Below are 20,667 nucleotides of genomic sequence, written 5' to 3' on the forward strand. Positions count from 1 at the left end.
AGGGTGCTAAATATGGATCAGTTTCTTTCTTCTACATATGGACACCCAGTTTTCCAAGTGTCATTTGTTGACGATGCTGTCTTCTCTCCAGTGTATGTTTGTAGCCTGCATACAATAGGCTTTTCTATATTCTCCTACTGTGTGCACTGTGTTCGTGTAGAACTGCTTAGTCCCATCAGAGGAATACTTCTGCCTGCCCATGGAATGTCTTCAGCAAGATGTTTTCTTCTCCTTCCTCAACATATGCCTTTGGCGTCTTTGTTGGATCTCAGATGGTTGTAGTTATGTGTACTCATGTTTGGGTCTTCAGTTTTGCTATATTGGTCAATATATGTGTGTCTGAGTCATTACTGTTTTTATTACTGTAGTTCTGTAGTTTTGGTAACTGCTTCAGTATTGTTCATTTTGCTTAGGATTACTTCTTCCAGCTGGGGTGTGTTATAGTTCCATGTGAATTTTAGAGTGGGCCTCTCTATTTCTGTGAAGAATGTTGGAGTTTTTATTGGGATCGTATTGGATCTGTAAATTGCTTTGGGGTAGTATGCTCATTTTTGCAGCAGCGATTCTGCAAATCCATGAGTGTTCCACACTCCAGTGCCTTCATTGTCTCTTCTCAAAGGGTTAAATTTTCATTTAGAGGTCTCTTAACCTCCTTGTTTGGGTTTCTTCCTATATATTTTATTTTGTGAATGGGAATGTGTATTTTGTTGTTGTATGGAAAGGCTTCTGGTTTTTGTAAGTTGATTTGGTGAAATTATTGATCATTTCTGTAAGTTTTCTGGTTGAGTCTTTAGTATCTCTTGTGTATTATATTATTTGCAAGAAGGGATAATTTGACTTCTTTTTTTCCTATTTGTATCCTTTAATTTCTTTCTCTGCCTTATCACTCCAGCTACTGCTTCCAGCACTATATTGAAAACAATTGGGGATAATGGGCAACCATGTCTTGTTCCTGATTTTAGTGGGATTGCTTGGAGTTTTATTCCACTTAGGATAATGTTAGCTTCAGGTTTGTCATTTGTAGCCTTTTTATGCTGAGGTTTGTTCAGTACTACTCTCTTTAGGACTTTTATAATGAAGGCAAGTTGAATTTTTGTGGAAGACTTTTTCTGAATCTATTGAAATGATCATGTGATTATTTTCCTTAAGTATGTTTATATTATTTGTTGACTTACATATATTGAATCATCCCAGAATCTTTGGGATAAAGCCAATTTGATCATGGTATGATTATCTTTTGATATATGTCTGTATTTGGCTTACAGATATTTTATGAGGATTTTTGCAATGTTCATCGAGGATATTGGCCTGCAGTTTTTGTTTTTTTGTTGTGTCTTTACCTGGTTTTAGTATTAGAGTAATACTGGCCTTGAACAAGGACTTTGGGAGTGTTCCTTCTGCATCTATTTTTTTTTTGAATAATTTAAAAAGTATTGGTTGTAGATCTTTGAAAGTATAATAGAATTCTGCTGTGAATCCATCTGGCCATGGCCTTTTTCTTATCTGGAAGGCTTTTTATTACTCTTCAATCTTGTCATTAGTTATTGACCTGTATTGACCTGTTTACGCTGTTGACCTCTTGGTTTTACTTTTGTGGCTTGAAGGAATCTAGCAATCCATCTATTTCTTTTAGATTTTTAAACTCGATGATGCACAGGTTTCTTTCTTTCTTTCTTTTTTTTTTTTTTTTTTTGGTTTTTCGAGACAGGGTTTCTCTGTATTGTAGACCGGGCTGACCTTGAACTCACAGAGATCCTCCTGCCTCTGCCTCCTGAGTGCTGGGATTAAAGGCGTGAGCCACCAATGCCTGGCCGATGCACTGGTTTCTAAAGTATTTCCTTACATTATTCTGAATTTCTTTGCTGTCTATAGCACTATTTCTGTTTATTTCTGATTCTGTTAATTTGACACGTGTCTTTCTTCCTTTGGTTAGTTGTGCCAAGAGCCTGTTGATCGTCTCAAAAAAACCAAAAAAAAAAAACCCCAAAACAAAAACAAAACCCCAAACCAACCAAACAAACAAACAAAAAACCAAGCAAATAAACAACCAAACAACCAGCTCTTAGATTCTTGGCATTTTTTCTTTGTTTCTATCTCATTCATTAATTTCTGATTTTTCTTATTTCTTACCGTCTACTAAATTTGGATTTGGTATGTTCTTGTTTTTCTGTAGTTTTGAATCATATCATGAAGTCATTTATTTGTGCACTTTCTGGGTCTTTAATATAGGAGTTTAGAGCTTTCCTTCATAGGACTGCTTTTTAATGTGCCCCAGTGGTTTTGTTGTGTATGTTTTCATTTTCACTTAGTTAACATAATTTTTAACCTTTTTCATTTCTTTATTCATTATTCAGTAATTAATTGTTTAATCTCCATGAATCTGTGTACTCACTACAGATTTATTTGGTGTTGATTTTAAGTTTTATTGCATTATGGTTAAATAGGATACACAGAGTTATTTCAATGTTTCTGAATTTGTTAAGATTTGTTTGTGACCCAGTATGTGGTCTATGGAGGAGAGGTTCCCTTGGGCTGCTGAGTAGAATGTGTATTCTTTGACATTTTGCTGGAATACCCTGTAGATATCTTTTAGGTTCACTTGATCTATGCTGCCATTTAATTCTCATGTTTCTCTAGTCCATTGTTGTTATTGTCCATATAACCTGTCTAGTGGAGACAGTGGGTATTGAAATCACTTAATGTTGAGTTGGAGGTGTGGATGGAGCACACCAGTCTGAAATGGCACTGTGGTAGGTTTGGAACCTGGGAAGTGTACAGGCAGGGTAGGATAAGGTGCACTCACTGGGCTGAGTTATATAGGGAGATGCATGCTGGCCTGGGCTTGGGGGTTGAATATGCTGTGAGTGGATAAGGTCAGGAAGACACATGGGGTTGGGATTGTGCACAGGTTGTGTATTCTGGCTCAAGCTTTGGGCTCTGCTTGGAGCATTCAGGTCTTTCCTCCCTGGACCTATACCCGGGATGTGCTATCTGGGCTAGGTCTGAGGTTGGGGTGGATGCAGACAGTTAGGGTGAGGCAGCTTCACCAGGCTGGGGTGGGACCCAGGATGTGTGGGCCAGTCTGGCCTGAGAGGTTAGATATGATGGGATCAACATAAGATTGTGAGAACTCGGGGCAGGCTAGCCCACATAATATAATTTGTGGCATGACACAGGCAGGGTTCATGAGATGGGAAGCTTGATATGGGAGCTGGCCTAAGTCTGAGAACTGGGGAGAATGCAGTCGGGACTCATCTTTCTGGGCTGGAGTGTGTCATGTGCAGGCTGAGCTGGCACTGGCAGTTGGATATGGAGCAGGCAGGATAATGTCAGTTTTTTCTTTTTTTAAATTTGTTTGTTTTGTTGTGTTTGAAATAATATTTTTTATTTATCATTGAGAATTTCATACAATACATTTTGATCATATTCCTTCCTTCCCAACTCCTCTAGATCCTCCCTTCCCCTCTATTACATTTTCTGTCTCTCTTAAAAGAATAAGATTCATGGAGTCCAACTTGTTGTGCCCAGCTGGCTAACTACTCCTGGATGTTGTGCCTGCCCTGGAATGTGTCAATACACTGTTAGGTCTCAAAGAAACCCAGGACAAATGGCCAACTGAGGTGACTATTTAACATACCAAAGTGGACAGTGAGTACCAGGCTCTTGGCATCACAAGGACCCTCTGAGAGGGTCCTGGCTCCTCTCAGCGTCGTCCCTTGCTGCTACCCTAACCCTCTCCAGCCCCTAGCTTTGCTTTCCTCCCCGCAGCTTCTCTTCCTATGTAACCCGAGCCGGTTTGGTTATGTGTACTCTTGGTTCCTCTTGGTTCTCTTTGGTTCCCACGTACTCTTTGTTGGCCTCTTGACTCTTCTCTTTTCCTGTCTTGAGCTGGCCCAGGTCAGTTTGGAGTCCTCCAGATGCCTCTGGCTATGCTGTCCCTCATACCTTAGGCCTACACTAAAGCCTCAACTATACCTAGGAGCAGCCATGTCTTCATTCATGCTGAAATCAGAGGTGAATGAGAATGAAGACATGACTGCTCCTACGTGTAGTTGAGAAGGTTTTTCTTGTACATATAAGGGACAACAGCCAGAGGCACCTGGAAGGGTCCAGACTGAACCCAGACAGTAGAATACACTGAACCATGAGAGGAAATGGGGGGCACTAGAGAGAGGAGCCAAGAAGACATGTAGCCAAAATGGTTGAGTTATATAGGGAAGAGAAGCTGGGAGAAGGGAAGCAGAGCTCAGGGTTTGGAGAGTTTTAGGGTCGTGCCAGGACTCCATAGTGGGTACTGAGTGATGCTGGGAGAACTGGGTGGCGAGCATCTGGTTTGATATGTTCATTAGGCACCTCAGTTAGCCACTTGCCCTGGGTTTCTTTGAGACCTAACATATACCAAGTATCATTCCACTGAAGAAAACTACCCCTCCGTAGCTTCTTGGCTAGGGATGGGCTTCATGTTTTCCTCCCCTCCTCCGCTTTGGGATTTTGTTTGGCTTGAGGCAGTGCATGCTGACACAGTCTCTGTGAGTTCCTCTATGCATCTGACACGCTGTGTTGGGAAAACACGGTTTCCTTCAAATCACCCATCACCTCTGGCTCCTCGAATATTACTGCCTCCTCTTCTGCATAGATCCCCGTGCCCCAAGGAGAAAGTTGTGTTATAGATATTCCATTTAGGACTGAGAATCACCAAGTCCTTAATCTCTGTACAATTTTCAGTTGTGGGTCTCCGTGTTAATTTCTATCCTACTGCAAGAAGAAACTCTGATGAGGACTGAGTGATGCATTGATCTGTGGCTACAGCACTATGTCATTAGGAGCATTTTAGTATCGCTATGTTCATTTAGTAGAATAATAGTAGTAGGTTTCCCCTAGGACTCATTACCTATGTAACCTCAGCTTTTTGACCTCATCAACAATATCAGATATGAATCCCGTCTCACAGAGAGGGCCTTAAGTCCAAAGGGAAAAAAAAAGTTTGGTTACTCCTATGACATTAGTGGCGTATGGACCAGTGTGTGTAAATTGACAGGTAGGTTTATTGTATCGTGCAGGGTTTATGGCTGAGTAAAGCTGATGACTGCTTTTCTGTGAATGCTAGTCAGTAGGGATGAAGCTGCTAGTAGAATTCCAGCTTCCTGGGTCCTGCCATCAAGTTGTGTAGGGTAACCTATAGCATTGGCAATAGCCTGCAATGTTTGGGGTTCTGTGGGACCTCACAGACTAAAAAAAAAAAAAAAAAAAGAGATTAACTCCTTTCTGGTACTGGGGGCTTTTGTTTTGTAGCATATGGTGTCTAATTTGAGTATTCTTCCCAGTCATAGAGTAACTCCATTCAAATTCTGTTTGTGTAAATATTTTAGGAAGCTTTTACAGCAGTAGGTTTTCACACAACGTTTTCAAAGGCCTTTAGTGGTAATTATCCTTCCCCATAGTCTGTCTTCTACCAAGCCCTACTATTCTCAACACATTTAAATCTTGCTCTTCGCATTCCCCTTTATCTATTAATCCTTCCTTGGATGATCCCCTTCTCACCCATGATCCCTTACAAGTGATCTAACATTTGTGGTTAAGTATACAGAATACCTAACCTGTATTCTGAATGAAACATGCGTATTTAAAGCTTAAAGTTAAGATCCACATAAAAAAATCCAGTGTTTGTCTTTCTGAGTCTGAGTTACCTCACTCAGCATGATTGTTTCTAGTTATTTTACCTCAATGTTTCTTTTTTATGAACAGCTGAAAAACAGCTCATTGTGTAGATGTACCACATTGTTATTACCCATTCATTAGTTGATGTTTCCATTTTTCTGGCTCTTATGAATAGAGTAGAAATGAACATGGCTAAGCAGGTCTCTCTATAGTGAAGTACAGACTACTTTGTGTTCTGCTGTCTATGATACCTTCATGCTTTCAAAACCACTATGAGGTGGAAGACTCTATGCATTACTAAATTCAGCTCCCAGCCTTGGACCTACAGATTCCCAGATGATTTTACCCACAATGATGCTGGTCTCTTGTTAATCATAGTTGATTATTTTTCAGCCCCAGTTCACAACCATCAATTGTCTTAAGTACCACAAAGATTTCACCTCATTCTTGCTGGTCTGGTGTTAATCAAAGCTGACTCTATAGCCCCAGCTGACTAGAAACCACAGATTCTTAATTCATGTATATCCTGTGAGTGGTTCTGAGAGTCTTTGCTTCCTTCGATAACTTCACAAGCTGGGCCCCATTGTTTGCATTACTTTCAATACCTCACTTCTAGGCTCACACAGAATGGCCTGTTAATCTTTGCACACTCAATGGATTTTCCAGCCCAACTTCAACACTTCCACAATCCCCGCCCTGAGCAACATGGCCAGGTCTGTCTCTGCAGTAGTCTACACGCTCAGGTACCAGCATCTGGATTTACTTTTTTGTTGTGATAAACGTGGCCAAAACCAACCTGAGGGGGAAGGCTTAATTTGGCTTGTGTGTCCTAATCATACTCATCAAAGGAAACCTGGGCAGGACCTCATGCAGGGCAGCAACCTAGAGGCAGGAACCGAAGCAGGGAATGTTGAGAAACTCTGCTACGGTCTTGCTCCTCTGGCTCCCACGGTGTGGTGTGTTTTTTTGTACAACTTAGGACCACCTGCCAGGAGTGGTGCTGCCTTCTGTGGGCTGGGTTTGACCCCTGCCATATCAGTCATCTATCAAGAGAATGCTGCATGTGCAGGCATGCAGACCCCTTCTCTCTTCCAGATGTCCCTAGCTTGTGTCAAATTCACAACAGACAAACAAGCAAATAACAACTGCCAGCAGACGGTGTGCCCACGTCGAGCGAGTCTTTCTTACCTCCACTATTACTGTCTCTTTGAATGGTATAATGGGGAGAGTGACTGAGCCTATTGACAAGGCACAAGGTATTACTTCAGTAACATAAAGCAAGAGAGGGAGTTAGTTTACCTTAGGAACTAAACAGAAATCTGCTAGTCAACCAGAAGTTGATGCTATCATTGCTGTGAGATAATGAGCAGTAAATACTACATTATCAAGGAGTTGGGAATGCATTTGCATTAATAATTTATATTAATGTGCCAGTGACCAGATTTCTGGTAGCTATTCAATTTCTTGGGGGTTGTTGTACGAATGTTTCTATGTGAACCATGGAAACATTACACATGGTGCATGCATATCTGCATCTATATTCACTCACATACATATCTATATACATCTGTATACACATGCTCATGTTAAATAATGTTTTTGTTCAGTTTTTATCAGTTTCATTGGCTAAGCAGCTACTTATTGAAGCGGTTTTTGGCTGTCATCATTGTCTGTCACACTACTCTAGGGCTTCCTCAAGACCTCTTGAGCAAATCTGAACTTCATCCTGACCTGAGTCTTCTGCTGGCTGTCAGCTATCCAGTTGTGATTAATCAGCTCCTTTGTTTTTCCATTGCAGATGGTTTGAATGAGAATGTCTGTAGAGGCTCAGTGTTTGAATACTTGGTCCCCACTTGGGTGGGTTAGGCGGTGTGGCCTTTTTGGGGAAATATGGCACTGGGGGCAGGTTTTCAGAGTTGAAGTTCTCACACCACTTCAGACTCATTCTCTTTGCTTAGTCCTGCCAACATGATGGCTGACCATCATGGGCCCTAGCCCTCTGAAACCACAAGCCCAAGTGACTTCATTCTTCATTTTAATTTCTTTATGTGTATAATGCATGTGTGCAAACATGTGCCATGGAACATGTGCGGAGGTCAAAGTCAGCCTGTGGGAGCCAGTTCTCCCCTTCCTCTGAGTTGGTCTTGGCAGTTGAACTCAGGTCATCAGTCTTGTCGACAGACACTGTTAATGTCACCTGAACTACCACCCAGCTCTTTCAGTAGCCCACTTACTTTTTAGATGAAGAACTCAAAGCTCAGAAGCAGTTGGTGACCACACTAGAATCTTGCGATGCTGTTGAGGCATAGAAGCAGGTGTCATGCTAGGTAATGTGACATGTTCATTTGGGGAGGTCATGCTGTCTGTAAAAGTGAGTGATGCCATCATTTACTCAGCCCAAGGCATGTTTTACTTTTTAATCTCATTTCAGAAGCTTTTAATCCTTCATATGAGATTCCTGGGCTTTCAGGGATGTATGTGTTATCAGAAACCATGGCACACTTTCTTTCTGAAATATAACTCAGATGATGGGCAGAGGGAGTATACAATGTGTGATAAGTGCTTTATCTATTTTTTTGAGCATTTTTTATTTTAGACCCAAGGTACTTGTTAATCTCTTTGGATATTTCTATTTGCAAGAGGTGAAAGTTGAGTTTTGGTCTTCAGTCTGAGCTCTGGATTGACTCAGTTTGGACTGGCTGAGGTGTGGATTGACTGGTAAAGCATAAAGGAAATTACCAGCCTTGCACACTTCTCAGTCCTGTCCTGTGATATCACCAGTACAGGTGCCTTGAGTATAGCCTGTAAAACTGACATGTGGGCTTTATTCTCTAATGTGTTGGTTGCATTCTGTGTGATTACATTTAAAGGGGTAGGTTTTCTGGGGTAGATTCTTGGGGCATTTAGGAAAGTTTGGTCTCTTGGTGTCTATTAGAATTGAACCTAAATTAAGGCTGATCTTTAGCCATTTGTTGTTAGCAATATCAGTGCTATTTCCATTTGCTGTTTTCACCAGTCAGGGTTATTAATGCATGTGTTTGAGACCAGTCATTGCCTTAGACTGTAATACCACTGTAGTCCTTCTACCAGGGAAGTTCTCTCTTGTTGGCCAGGTGAAAATGGTTCATAGAAGCTTATGTTTGTGAAAAGTTTACTATACTTTTTCAAACAGCCCTGACTGGGACTCTTCCTTCATGAAAAAGTCAGGACAATTAGCTGCAGTTCTGGGTATTTGTCTCGGGGCATTCATAGGTTGCTCAAGATGGCTAACATTGGCGTAAGGATAGTCTACCTGGCTGTTAGTTCTTTCATTCAAGGCACCTCGGGCAGCAAGACAAAGTCTAACACTTGTTAGATAGTGGTATTGCTCTGTCTCCCCTGTTTTTACCCATTTATAGGAAAATAAACACCAGGGATGCTTCCACTAGAAGCATAAGCACATCCTGACACTAGTGAGCAATTTTAGCAATTTTTAGCAATGCTTAAATGCTTTCTCCAGTGCCGGGGTAAAGGTGGATTCTCTTCGTTTGTCTTATTACAGCTTTCAGAACATCCTTACTCAATTTTGCAGTCTTTAGTTTTTAAGGACGGTGTTTTTGGTGGCATTTGGAAAATTTATCACATAAACCTGTCTAGTTGAAGCCCAAACATTAATTTCATATTGTTTAGTGGCCGAAAGTTACATCTGTAAGTGGGCACTGGAGAGATGGCTCACCAGGTAAGAGCACGTACTACTCTTGCAGACGACCTGGGTCCATTGCTCATCACCAACAAGGTGCTTCCCACACTCCATCGCCCTAGCTCTAGGGGAGCAGATACCCTTTTCTGACTTCTGCATGTACATGGTGTACATGCACACATGTGAGAACGTACAAATACACATAAAATAACTTTGTTGTATATTAAAATACTAGATTCTTGTATTTTTTAAGTGAAGGTCTCTTTTCTGAGAGGGAAGAAGGAATTTTTTTCATGAGTTGCCCTCTGCGTGGGCTTTTGATTCCTTTTCTCTGTGGTTTGTTTGTGGAGGAGGGTTGAGGCTTGGTCTTTCTAAGTACGGAAAGTGGTTCTCTTAGTAAAGTTGTTATGTATCTGGTGCCTTATTTTTGTTCCTAGAGATGTGGTAAATGATGGCGTTTTGTTTAGGTGTTGTCATAGTTACTTTTCAGTTGCTGTGACAAAACACCACGACTAACACAACTTATAAAAGGAAGTGTTTACTATGGGGCTAGTTCTGCAGAGTTGGAACCTGACCGTCATGGCAGTTAGCATGGCAGCAGGCAGGCATGGCACTGGAGTAGTAGCTAGGAGTAGGAGAGTATATCTTGACCCATAAACATGAGACAGAACTGGATGGTGACACACCTCCTATATCAAGGTCACACCTCCCAAACCTTCCCAAATAGTTCTACTTTTCAACCAATAATTCAAATATATGAGCCTATGTGCCCCATTCTCATTCAAGCTACAGTATTCCACTCTCTGATACCCATAGGCTCGTGGCCATATCACAATGCAGAATGTACTTATATCAACTTACAATGTCCCAAGAATCTTTCACAGTTTCAACATGGTTTAAAATCCCAAATCCTTTTTGAGACTCAAAGCAGTATTTTAATTGTAACTCCCTGTAAAAGCAAAAGGCAAATCACATATTTTGGGCACACAATGGCATAGAATATACATCATTAATCCCAATAGGGATGGAAAGGGGCACAATAAGGAAATATTGGCCCAAAATAAGACTTAATCCAGCAGGTCACACTCTAAATCCCATAGCTCAGTGTCTGATGTCAAAGGGCATTCGTGCCCCTACCCTTCCTGCTTTGTTTTCTGCAGCACGTGTTTCTCTTGGGCCTGGTTTCACTCCCTGTATGCAGTTTTCTCTGACAGACATCCCGCTGCTCTGGCACCTCCAACATCCTGGTGTTTCTAATTCAAGTCAGGCTTTGCCTCCACAGCCTTATGCAATTGCCTATCAGGGACTCCAAGGGTACACCTGGTCTTACCAGATCCCATTGACTGTGGAGGGAGATTCCACAATCCTTTACTCCTGTATCCTTCCTGATTCTAAAGTGAGAACGCTTGACTGCTGTTGCCAGGTTCAGCTGCCTGCTTGGGGTGGAGCCTGACCCCCTTCTTGAATTTCATTTGCATGAACTTGCCTTTGTTGTATAAGCTTTCCTTCATTATTGGAGCAGAAAACTCCTAAGGCATTTCCATTTTCAGTGGAAACTTTGCAGGGTGTGGTCTTGCCCTGAGGGCATCACAGCCTTTATTACATTTAGAATGAGGCCTTTCGTATTCTTTTTCAGAATAAACCTTGGCTGAAATGTTAAATTGCCTAGTGCTCTTTTTTGCTTCAGTCTCATGATTCTAGAGGGTTAGAGTGTATGATAGTCATAGCAGTAAGGATGGCACAGTCAGGCAGACAAGGTGCCAGACAGTAACTGAGAACTTGTATCTTGACCCACAGGTATGAGGCAGAGAGAACTAGCTGGGAATGGCCTGGGATGTTGAAACATCAAAGGCTGCCTCCAGTGACACATTTCCTTCAACTAAGTCATGCCTCTAATCCTTCCCAAACAGTTCCATCAGCTTTGAACCAAACATTCAAATATATGAGCCTGTGGGAACCCTTCTCATTCAAACCCCTGCAAAGGTGCTGAAAGATTGTGTCTACTAAGTCACAAAGGTAGCTGGAGTTGAGGCTCTTCCTTTGGGTTCAGATACCAGTTTCCTTTTTTGTAGGGAAACAATGTCTTCGATAAATCTCATGCCAGTTCCTATGCAGGATGGGACAGATACTCTAAAAGGTAGGATGATTGGTTGTTGGTGGCACAAGAAATTACAGCATCCATATAGTGTTTAGAGAAAACACACAGACATTTGAAACCGCTATAACTTGTTCCAATTTCGTATTTGCTTCCTCTATTCATTTTCAAGTCATCATTTGTGGCCTTTAATCATTTATAAATGGATATTTCACCCAACTCTGAGAGTAGCTGTGATGTTAAGTGCATCATACACACACACACACACACACACACACACACACACCCTACATACATAATACCAGTCACTACCCCCCCATTTAATATAGCATATTAAATGGAATAAGAAGCATACATTATTCGGAATTATGAGAATGGCAGTTAATCCACCATGAGATACTAGCATAGTGCCAGATGGTGAATAGCAAATGAATGGATGATAAGAGTTGGAAATGGAAAAATTTGTGCTCTGTTGTATTTTTAGTATGAATATATAAAGTGATGTAACTACTGAGGAAAACTTTGACAGTTTCCCAGAAAGTTATACGAGGGAGCTGTGAGTAGTGATGAACACCTGGTTTCTCAGGTAGTTGGGAAGCTGTGGTGTGGTAGAGCCACCTCAGCCCAGAAGGCTCAAAACCTTGTCACTTTTAAAAGAGAAGACACCGAAGAGTTATCCATGGCATGTCTTGTTGCCTAGGGATTCTATTCCTAGGCATGTACCCAGGATATAAGGACGTGCATGCAAATGTTTGTCACGTTACCAGGGAAACTGAGGTTTCCTTTTTGGGTTCCTAGTCTTAATAAGACAATAATTTAAAAATGGACTCAGAAGGGAGCTCAAGGATAATTTTATTTGGATTTGAGAGCAAACAACAGGAAAGGTAAAGGACTGGTATTGATTGGTTCAAGACACTCAACACCAAGTTCTCAGCACAAAGATTTATTTGCCCCCGGGGACAGAGGGCAGGGGATAAGAGACAAGGACAGGAGATAGAGGACAAGGGAGAAGGGGAAAGGAATAAGGGAGACAGGGAAGGGATATTTGCCATGGGGGAGGGGGGAAACAAAGGACCGCCTCTGGATAGAGAAGACACAGACATGGCCCATAGGCAACGGCAGTTTATAAAAGTAAAAGGGGAAACCCCATGTTAGGATGAGGTGTTTAATTTATTTGGCCATGTTAATTAGGTGAGCCAAAGGAGGCTTCTGATTGCTAGACTTCAATATGTCAGTATTTGGACCTTGGTAGTCAGCCTCAGGAGGAGGAAGTGGCCAAATAGGGAAATAGACCTTGGGGGTTAGCTTTAGGAATGCACTTTTAACAGTTTTTAGCTAGGCAGAGGGTATGGGGGGGGGGGTAAGCCTTGCTGGAGCTATGTTTGGCTTGCTCTGGCTGACTAGAATCCCCTCAGCAGGCAAGCTGCAAATGTTGTAACTGATAGAATAGGCAGATGGAGCAGAGGGAAGGAGAAGGCCAGGACTTTTGCAATGGTGGTTGATAAACTCTAGTGGAGGCTGGTGAGATCTCAGAGCTGTGCAGAATGAGTGAGAAAGCCCAGGGCGTGTCAGGGACAATGTTCCCAGACTTCAGTCAGTATCCAAAAAGAGATTTAAGAAAGATCTCTAAGTTAGGATGCAGGAAGTGGGCAGGCCACATGGCAGAGGTGTGTGGGGGTCTCTACTGGCAGCTGCGTAAGGAAGGCTCTTCTGGGAAGTCAAGCACGTTCTCATATGTGAGGGTCGTTTATCCTTCCCTCTCCTGAGCATGTCAGGTGACTCAGAAATCCTACAGGATATGGGTCTGGGGTGGGCCAGGTGACTGGCAGGACAATTTGGATTAGCTTTTTGGTTTTTTCTTTTTGAGTTAACAACTCAGCATAGCCCTGCCTGTCCTGCAGTTCAATATGTAGATTAGGTTGGCCTCCAACCCACAGTGATTATTAAAGGTGTGTGCTGCCACACTCCTGCACAGGTGTTTAGGACTTACTGTATGTCTGCACCACAGTTGTGTGGTGCCCAGAAGAGGGCACCAGGTTCCCTGGAACTAGAATTAGCAGTTGAGAGACACCTTGTGGGTGCTGGGACCTGAACCCTGTCCTCTGGAAAAGTAGTTGGTGCTCTTAAACACTGAGCCATCTCTCTAGTCCCTGGATTGACTTTTTGTTTTTTGGCTTTTTTTTTTTTTTTTTTTTTTTTTGGTTTTACGAGACAGGGTTTCTCTGTATTGTTTTGGAGTCTGTCGGACCAGCCCAGCCTCGAACTCACAGAAATCCGCCTACTTCTGCCTCCCGAGTGCTGGGATTAAAGGTGTGCACCACCACCACCGCCCGGCATCCTGGATTGACTCTTAAAAGGAGACAGCAGTTGAGTTTTGTTCTACACCCAGGGCAGAATGCTAAATTTAAATTCTGTTTTGACTTTGCCTTACTGAAAAGTCCATCTTTCCACATTGCAATTTAAGTTCTAAGGGGTAGCAAATCTGATGTTTCATCTTGTAGTGCCACCAGGGAAATGGGACTTAGGGTCCTAGCTAATGTAACAGTCTTCCTTCTGAAGACGTAACCCTAACATCATTTAGAAATCAGAACAGGGAGTAGAGCCCCCAAGCACTTTTGAAATTCCTGGCTTCCAGCTAGTGTAGACCTAAAACATTTCCTGTTCCTGTCCTAGGACATGAATTGAGGCTTCTATCTCTCAACTGCCTGTCAGTAGCAGCAGCAGACATATTAGTCTAGAACAACGCAGATGTCTACCAGCTCGTGAGTGATGCTCCCACATAGTGGGGCACAAGCACTAAAACTGAATGGAGCACAGTAACACATACAGAATCCAAAAGAAAATCTAACTTAAATGATTTTGCTTTATTGAATCTTGTGGCAAAGGCAAGACTATAGAGTAGAAAGTACCACTTGGAAATGAGTTAGGAGATGGAGAATCTGGGGACAGAAAGCTGTATTGGGAAACTGGAATGGAATAAAGAGAGTACCGCTGTACCCATTTTCTAAAGTTCACCAAGCTACTTGAAATTGAGCTGGAACTTGGTTCACCCAACTGTCTCCTGAATTATGTTTCATAATTGTGTTTTAAAAATTGTTAGAAAGACTTTGAGAACTCTGTTCACAAGTGCATGAGTAGTCCTTCTAAGTGCCTGAGTATAGTTTGGGCTTTTCAGTGGCTCCTGCCCTTTGCACCGACTTACATTCTTATGTCCCTCTTGACTGTCTACATGTAAGAATGTTTACTTTTACTTAATTGAAAATAGACATGTGTAATATTTTAAGTTGACTAATGAACACTTTCCATGTTAAGACTTTTTACAGTTTCAATTGCTGACTATATAGAGAGAGTATTGTTTGGGACATCCTTTTACCCTTACATATTATTTTTTCTAATCTTTGCCCATATTAGTTTTTATTTAATTCCTTGTTGGATGATTTTTCTATAGAGTAAAAGGGTCAGCCAAAGAAACCCACCCTGGCCTTGAAACCAGAGCCAACTCTGCCCCTGGCCAACTGAACATGAAATCAACCAATCCCCAAGCAGGGAAAACCAACCAATCCCTGATCAAAAAACCAAGCAATCCTGGAGCACAAAATCTAGCTCCCAGAGCCAGTGAAAGAAATACACACTGGATCTAAAACTTGAGCCAGTGAAAGAAACACTTTAGCCTTGAACCCAGAACCAAAGAAATGCACCCTGATTCTGGAGCCAAGGCAACACTTTGGCCTTAGAGACAGAGCCAGCAAAAAAGCTTTAGCCTTGAAAATAGAGCCAAAAAGCCAAAGAGGGTCAGTGGAAGAATCACGGTTTGGCCCTGAAACAGCCAACTCTGGCCCTAACCAATTAAACCAACCAGTCTCTGAGCAGGAAAAGCAACCAGTCCCTGAGTAGAAAATCTTCTCCCTGGGAAAACTTTAAGAAGTCCTATATAACCCCTCTGCTGGTTCACCACCCTGGCAGAGGCTGGTTCACCACTCCTGGGGCCTGATTGGGGGAAAAAAAAAAAACCAGAAGAGAGGTCACTTTTCTCCTGAGCTGGAGAAGGTTGCTACATTTCTGCAGGACTTCCCCTTTAGTAGAGTGAAGCAGTAGAAGTAACATCTTGGGGCCGAGCTGAACAGAGCAGAAGAAACAGAGTTCCCCTGGGACTTTCCCTTAGGGGAACACAGAAGAGCCAGCTGAGGAGCAGGATTGCTAAATCCCATCCCCCAATACACCTCAGCTTCCGGTATCGCCTGACTTCCTGACAAGTCAGGATTACAAGTCGGGATACTTTTCCCTTCAGAGCTGTCCCCTCACAGCTCCAGGTATTGGCTGACTTCTCTACTGGTCAGGATGCCTTTCTCTCCAAAGCTGTAACACTCGAATTTTCTTTATTAAATGCTTCTGTTTTTATATCTTAAGTATCTCTTCACATGTATTTTTTAGTTCTTTAATAGATTCTAATGTGTAATATAATTAAAGAACAAAATGTTAAGAGTTTCCTAAAAGAACTTGGAGAATATCAAAATATACATTAGAGAACACCTCTGCTACCATAGAAACGATAACTTCTCTTGAGTATTTTGGTATGTTGATCCAGGCTAACAGGTTGTTCTTCAGTGACAGGGTCATGAGAAAGGATGGAGGCCAGAGGATAAGGTGATCAAAGTTTGGGATTGGGAGTTTTATATAGGCTGTGGCTTATGCCAATCGAACTTATTAGGAAGTACATTGTTTTATATACTGTTTCCTGGGGAGACATGGGGCAGCATCAGCAGAAACTGTCATATGATGGGATGAAGGCAGCATGAGGCTAATCAAACAATGTTGTACTGTTTTGCCCAGAGAGAGAGATTCCAAAGCCTCCGAGAGCCAGTGACCACTGACTGCAAGAGCAAAAAGTTTTTATTAGGAACCGAACCAGCTGGGACCTCACTCTGTTGGGAGAGCAAGGCCCTGTCTTATGATCGCAAGACATTTTTAAAGGGAAAAAAGGGGAGGGGATTCATGAGACTGCAAGTCTCAGCTCCCAAGGTTTCCATGGTTACAGAGTTTTTACAACATACAGATTTTCCATACAAGGTTATCATAAAACAGAGGGTATTGGGCAAAGAAGACTGTCATCTGTTTAGGTAAGATTGATTAGCACATCCTGTGGGCCAGGGGTTTACTAACAATGTCAAGTCAAGAGGGTATCCACTTTCCAGTTAGGGAAAAATGTTCAGGCTTCCTTTTTCTTCTGGGAGTTCCCGTAGTCCCTGGTCATTTACTCTATGGTCAGGGGGTTAGTAGCTAGCTAGAGTTCCACCTTTTTCCTTGTCACAGCCTTAATTTTTATATCTCTTAGTTATTAATTTCTCATCACAGTACATAGACTATCTCAAGAACAGTGCAGAGTTAGCACACAGTGGCCTAAAAGTGATAACTGTAGACTTTTCAGGGAGAAAAGCTCCAAGTCTTAATTCCTTTGACTGGACCTTGCCAAGTCTGCCCTGGGCCAGGACACAGAACTAATTTTCTTTTGTGCCTTTATCAGGGCTTTTGGAAAGTCTTGGGCTGGTCTGGCTCTCAACAGCACATGCCTTTATAAACGTGTCTCTGGAAAGATAGTGTGCCTTTCACTGAACCTTCTAGGATGATGAACTTATTAGAACCTGCTCAGATTGTAGCAGGTCCATACACTAATCACAGTTTATCTGAGGCTCTTTTTCTCTCTTTATCCCCTTAATGGCCAGTTTTTACCCACTTTTGTGTCTGACCTAACATCCTCATGGCTGACAGGTAAAACCCTTCAAATGTATCAATAGACCTCCAGTTTCCACTAAATAAAAGGTGAAGGATGCAGTCACATAGCGTCTATGTTTAGTAGTTGAGATTTCCCATTTTGCTTATCTAACATTTCTACAAGTGTTTTTGTAAAAAAAAAAGTCTTGATTTATGGCTTTCTTTGCTGTGTTTATAAAAAACTTAGTAAACCTTTTACTACATTGAAACTTGGAATTTGTAGTAATCTGAATCTGTGTTCCTAGGCCATGGTCACTCATATTTAACTCCAGAATTAACTATTTCTTATTCCCTTTGAGGTGGTAGTTGTGTTTTCTTGTTGACATTTTCCATATTATTTCATTTCTCTTTTAATGTATAAGAAAATACATGCAGCTTTAGAAATACCATTTTGTGGACTTTCTTAGCAGAATATTCTTAAGTTACTATGTTTCTCCACAATATGAAGATGAATGCCTTCTACCATTTCCTTTGAGTATATGACTACTTTGTGTATTTGTTAGGGTTTCTATTGCTGCAATGATACACCACGGCCAAAAGCAAGTCAAGGAGGAAAGGGTTTATTCGGCTCATACTTTGACATCACCAAAGAAAGTCGGGACAGGAACTCAAGCAGGACAGTAACCTGGAGGCAGGAGCCGATGCAGAGGCCATGGAAGGGTGCCACTTAATGGTTTCCTTCCCACAGCTTGCACGAACTGCTTTCTTACAGAACTAGGACCACCATCCCAGGGATGGCATCAACCACTATAGGCTGGGCCCTCCCCCATCAATCACTAATTTTTAAAATGTCTTACATATAGATCTTATGGAGGAATTTTTTATTGGGGTTTCCTACTTTCAGAAAACTCTAGTTTGTGTGTCATGTTGGCATAAGAATAGTCAGCCTACTTTGTTAGCTAAATTATACTGAAAAAATAATATGAAATTATTTGTCTTAAATTATAAATTTCTGATTTTTATTTTGGAACGTTAGTTTTTAAATTTTTTATTAGTTCTTTGATAATTTTGAACAGTGGAGTTTTATTCTATTCACGCCTTCCTCAAATCCTCCCCAATTCATTTCATCCTTCCCTAAGTTTGAGATCTCATATTTTTAAAGCCTGTGAAATACAGTTTCTATTGCTCATATACTCTTGGATCTGTGGCCTTCACACTGGAGCAGGTTTACCTCCCAAGGGCTACATTTTCAGAAGAGTGGTTCTCCCTCTCCCAGGAGCTAAGAGTTGCCAGTAGATCCTTAGGTATGGGATCTCCCCTCTTCATGCTGGGATTTTATCTGGCTTGAGCTTGCAAGGGCTTTGTGTATGTTATGGCCACTGCTGTGTGTTAATTTGTACAACTGCCCTCCTGTTTCCTTGTAGGTATTCATTGCCTTTGGCCTTTACAATCTTTCTACTTCCCTGGGCTTCAGTGATCCCTGAGCCTTGAGAGGAGAAGTTAAGATAACGATGTCCTGTTTTGGACTGAGGGTTCTTGTAGTATCTTATTTTCTGCACATTGACAAGTTGTGGGTCTCCATGTTATTTAACAGAAAAAGGCTTCTCAAATGAGGGTTGACAGAGACCCTAATGTATGGGCATAGCAGTAAATCCTTACGAGTGGTTTACTACTATGCTCATTTAGCACAGTAATGATAGTTGGGTCTCTCTCAGGCCCTGTGACCTGTCTAGCCACAGGTTCGTGGCCCTGATAATGATGACAGAGAGGGTTCAACATGTGGAGTGGGTCTTAATTCTGGATATTGATTTTTATCTAATCTAGTTCAGGTCCTTGCAGTATCTGCCCTCATACATCTCTTTAGTTGAAACACAAAAGCAGACAGAAAATGTATTCACAGAAGTTTTTCAGGGATGCGCAGTTGGGACTAACTTGCATCTTACAGTGTGCATGTTCCCATAGTCTTTAAGAGAGTGCTTGACTTGAAGAACTATTGTTTGTAAGAAGTCATCAAGGTCTCTGAAGTGCTGTTAGTGATGGAAACAGCGTGCTTAAGCTCTTCTGTTAGACTCTATCCATCCCCTAAGTGGTAGCTGCTCACTCTCGGTTTTAAGGACACTCTCCTTTTCAGAAGCACTTCTCAGTGTTCTCAGAAGGTAGAGGATGAGGCTTCTCACAAGCAATATTCCTTAAGATGAAGAAGAAAGAATACAGTGCTTAGAATCCTTCACAGTTTAGTAGAAAAAACAGTCAATGACTCACATAATGCTGGCGAATAATGATCAGAGATTTAGCACTGTCCACCACTCTCTTCAAGACATTAGAAGGAAGGGCACTGATTCCGGAGGTCTTGTGGAGGGCAGCAGAGGGAGAACTGGGTGTACCCTGGGTCTGGTCCTGGATAGTGGTGAGTTCCAAGGGAATAGAGCTGTCCTGGGAGGATGGACTGAGGAGGGTATCAAGGAAGAACTAGGGGGAGCCTGGGTCAGTGTCACTTGGTGGCCCAGCCCCAAGGGGATACAGTTGGATACGAGGAGGGGCTAAGGCAGGCAGTAGTGGCAACCCTCTCCTTTCTTGCATCTAAGGGAACACCTGGGCTGGAGCTCTCAAAGTGTGCTGCCCAGGAAACCTGACTTGCAGTGTCCAACGGATAAGGGTGCACCACTGTAGAGTGAATAGTTTGAATGTGACTTTCATGATATTGTGACGAATAAAGATCTAGACATGGTGACAGTATGGGAGAAGTTTTGGGGAAATAGTGTTCCTGGGGAAATACAAAAGTTTTGTATAGTGTTCTTGGGGAAATACAAAAGTTTTGGGGAAATAGTGTTCTTGGTGCTTTGTTTTATTCATTATTTACTATTCTGAAGTATCATACATTTTTTTAATGGAGTTGGAGTGAAGCTCAGTTGTTTTAGTGCTTGCCTAGAGCACGCAGGTCCCTAGGTTTGATTCCTAGGACCAAAACTCTCCCCACCCCAAAGGATTGCCTCTCATTTACCCTTTCAAGGAAATGTTTGTACAGAGTGTATTTAGAGGTGTGAAAAGCTATAAAAACAGTTGCTTCTGCTCCCCCACCCCTTTGAAAATGGTCTGAAGAAGCACACATCTCTGAGGAAGGAAGGAGATGGGATTCTCCCTGTCTTTTATTGCTTGCCTCTTCAGCTACTTTTTCACACTTTCCTCCATTGCCTTTCTTTCATTGTTAATTTCCTGAGACCTTCTCAATAGCATACAAGTTACTCACCACTGACAGCAGTTTTTCCTTTTTCTTTTATTTCTAGTGCATAGAAGCCAAAAAACATTGCTGGTATTTTGAAGGACTCTATCCCACATACTATATGTAAGTATTATGCTTTGCTGCCCATTTGACTGTGCTCAACTTTGTTTCTTTAATAGTGGTGGGACTGAATCATTGGATAGGGAAAGCCCAGGTATAGCCCAGCCTGCCTCCGACCTACCCCTCCCCCCCTCTCACGCAAGGTTTTATGTCTGCTTTTGCTCATGAACAGCAGCACCTCACCAG

General features: G+C 42.0%; 1 protein-coding gene across 4 annotated transcripts in view; it reads left to right on the forward strand.

Annotated features, from left to right (window-relative positions):
• The window catches only part of Vopp1 (VOPP1 WW domain binding protein), a 148,824-nt gene that overhangs the window by 93,332 nt on the left and 34,825 nt on the right, over positions 1-20,667 (forward strand). For all 4 annotated transcript variants that reach the window (XM_040739398.1, XM_040739400.1, XM_040739397.1 and 1 more), the window contains one exon: positions 20,426-20,484. In XM_040739398.1, the coding sequence (XP_040595332.1) occupies positions 20,426-20,484 (59 nt within the window). The remainder of the gene's footprint in view (positions 1-20,425; positions 20,485-20,667) is intronic.

The sequence above is a fragment of the Mesocricetus auratus genome, unplaced genomic scaffold (genome assembly GCF_017639785.1).
Source record: "Mesocricetus auratus isolate SY011 unplaced genomic scaffold, BCM_Maur_2.0 Super-Scaffold_100676, whole genome shotgun sequence".
Lineage (NCBI taxonomy): Eukaryota > Metazoa > Chordata > Mammalia > Rodentia > Cricetidae > Mesocricetus > Mesocricetus auratus.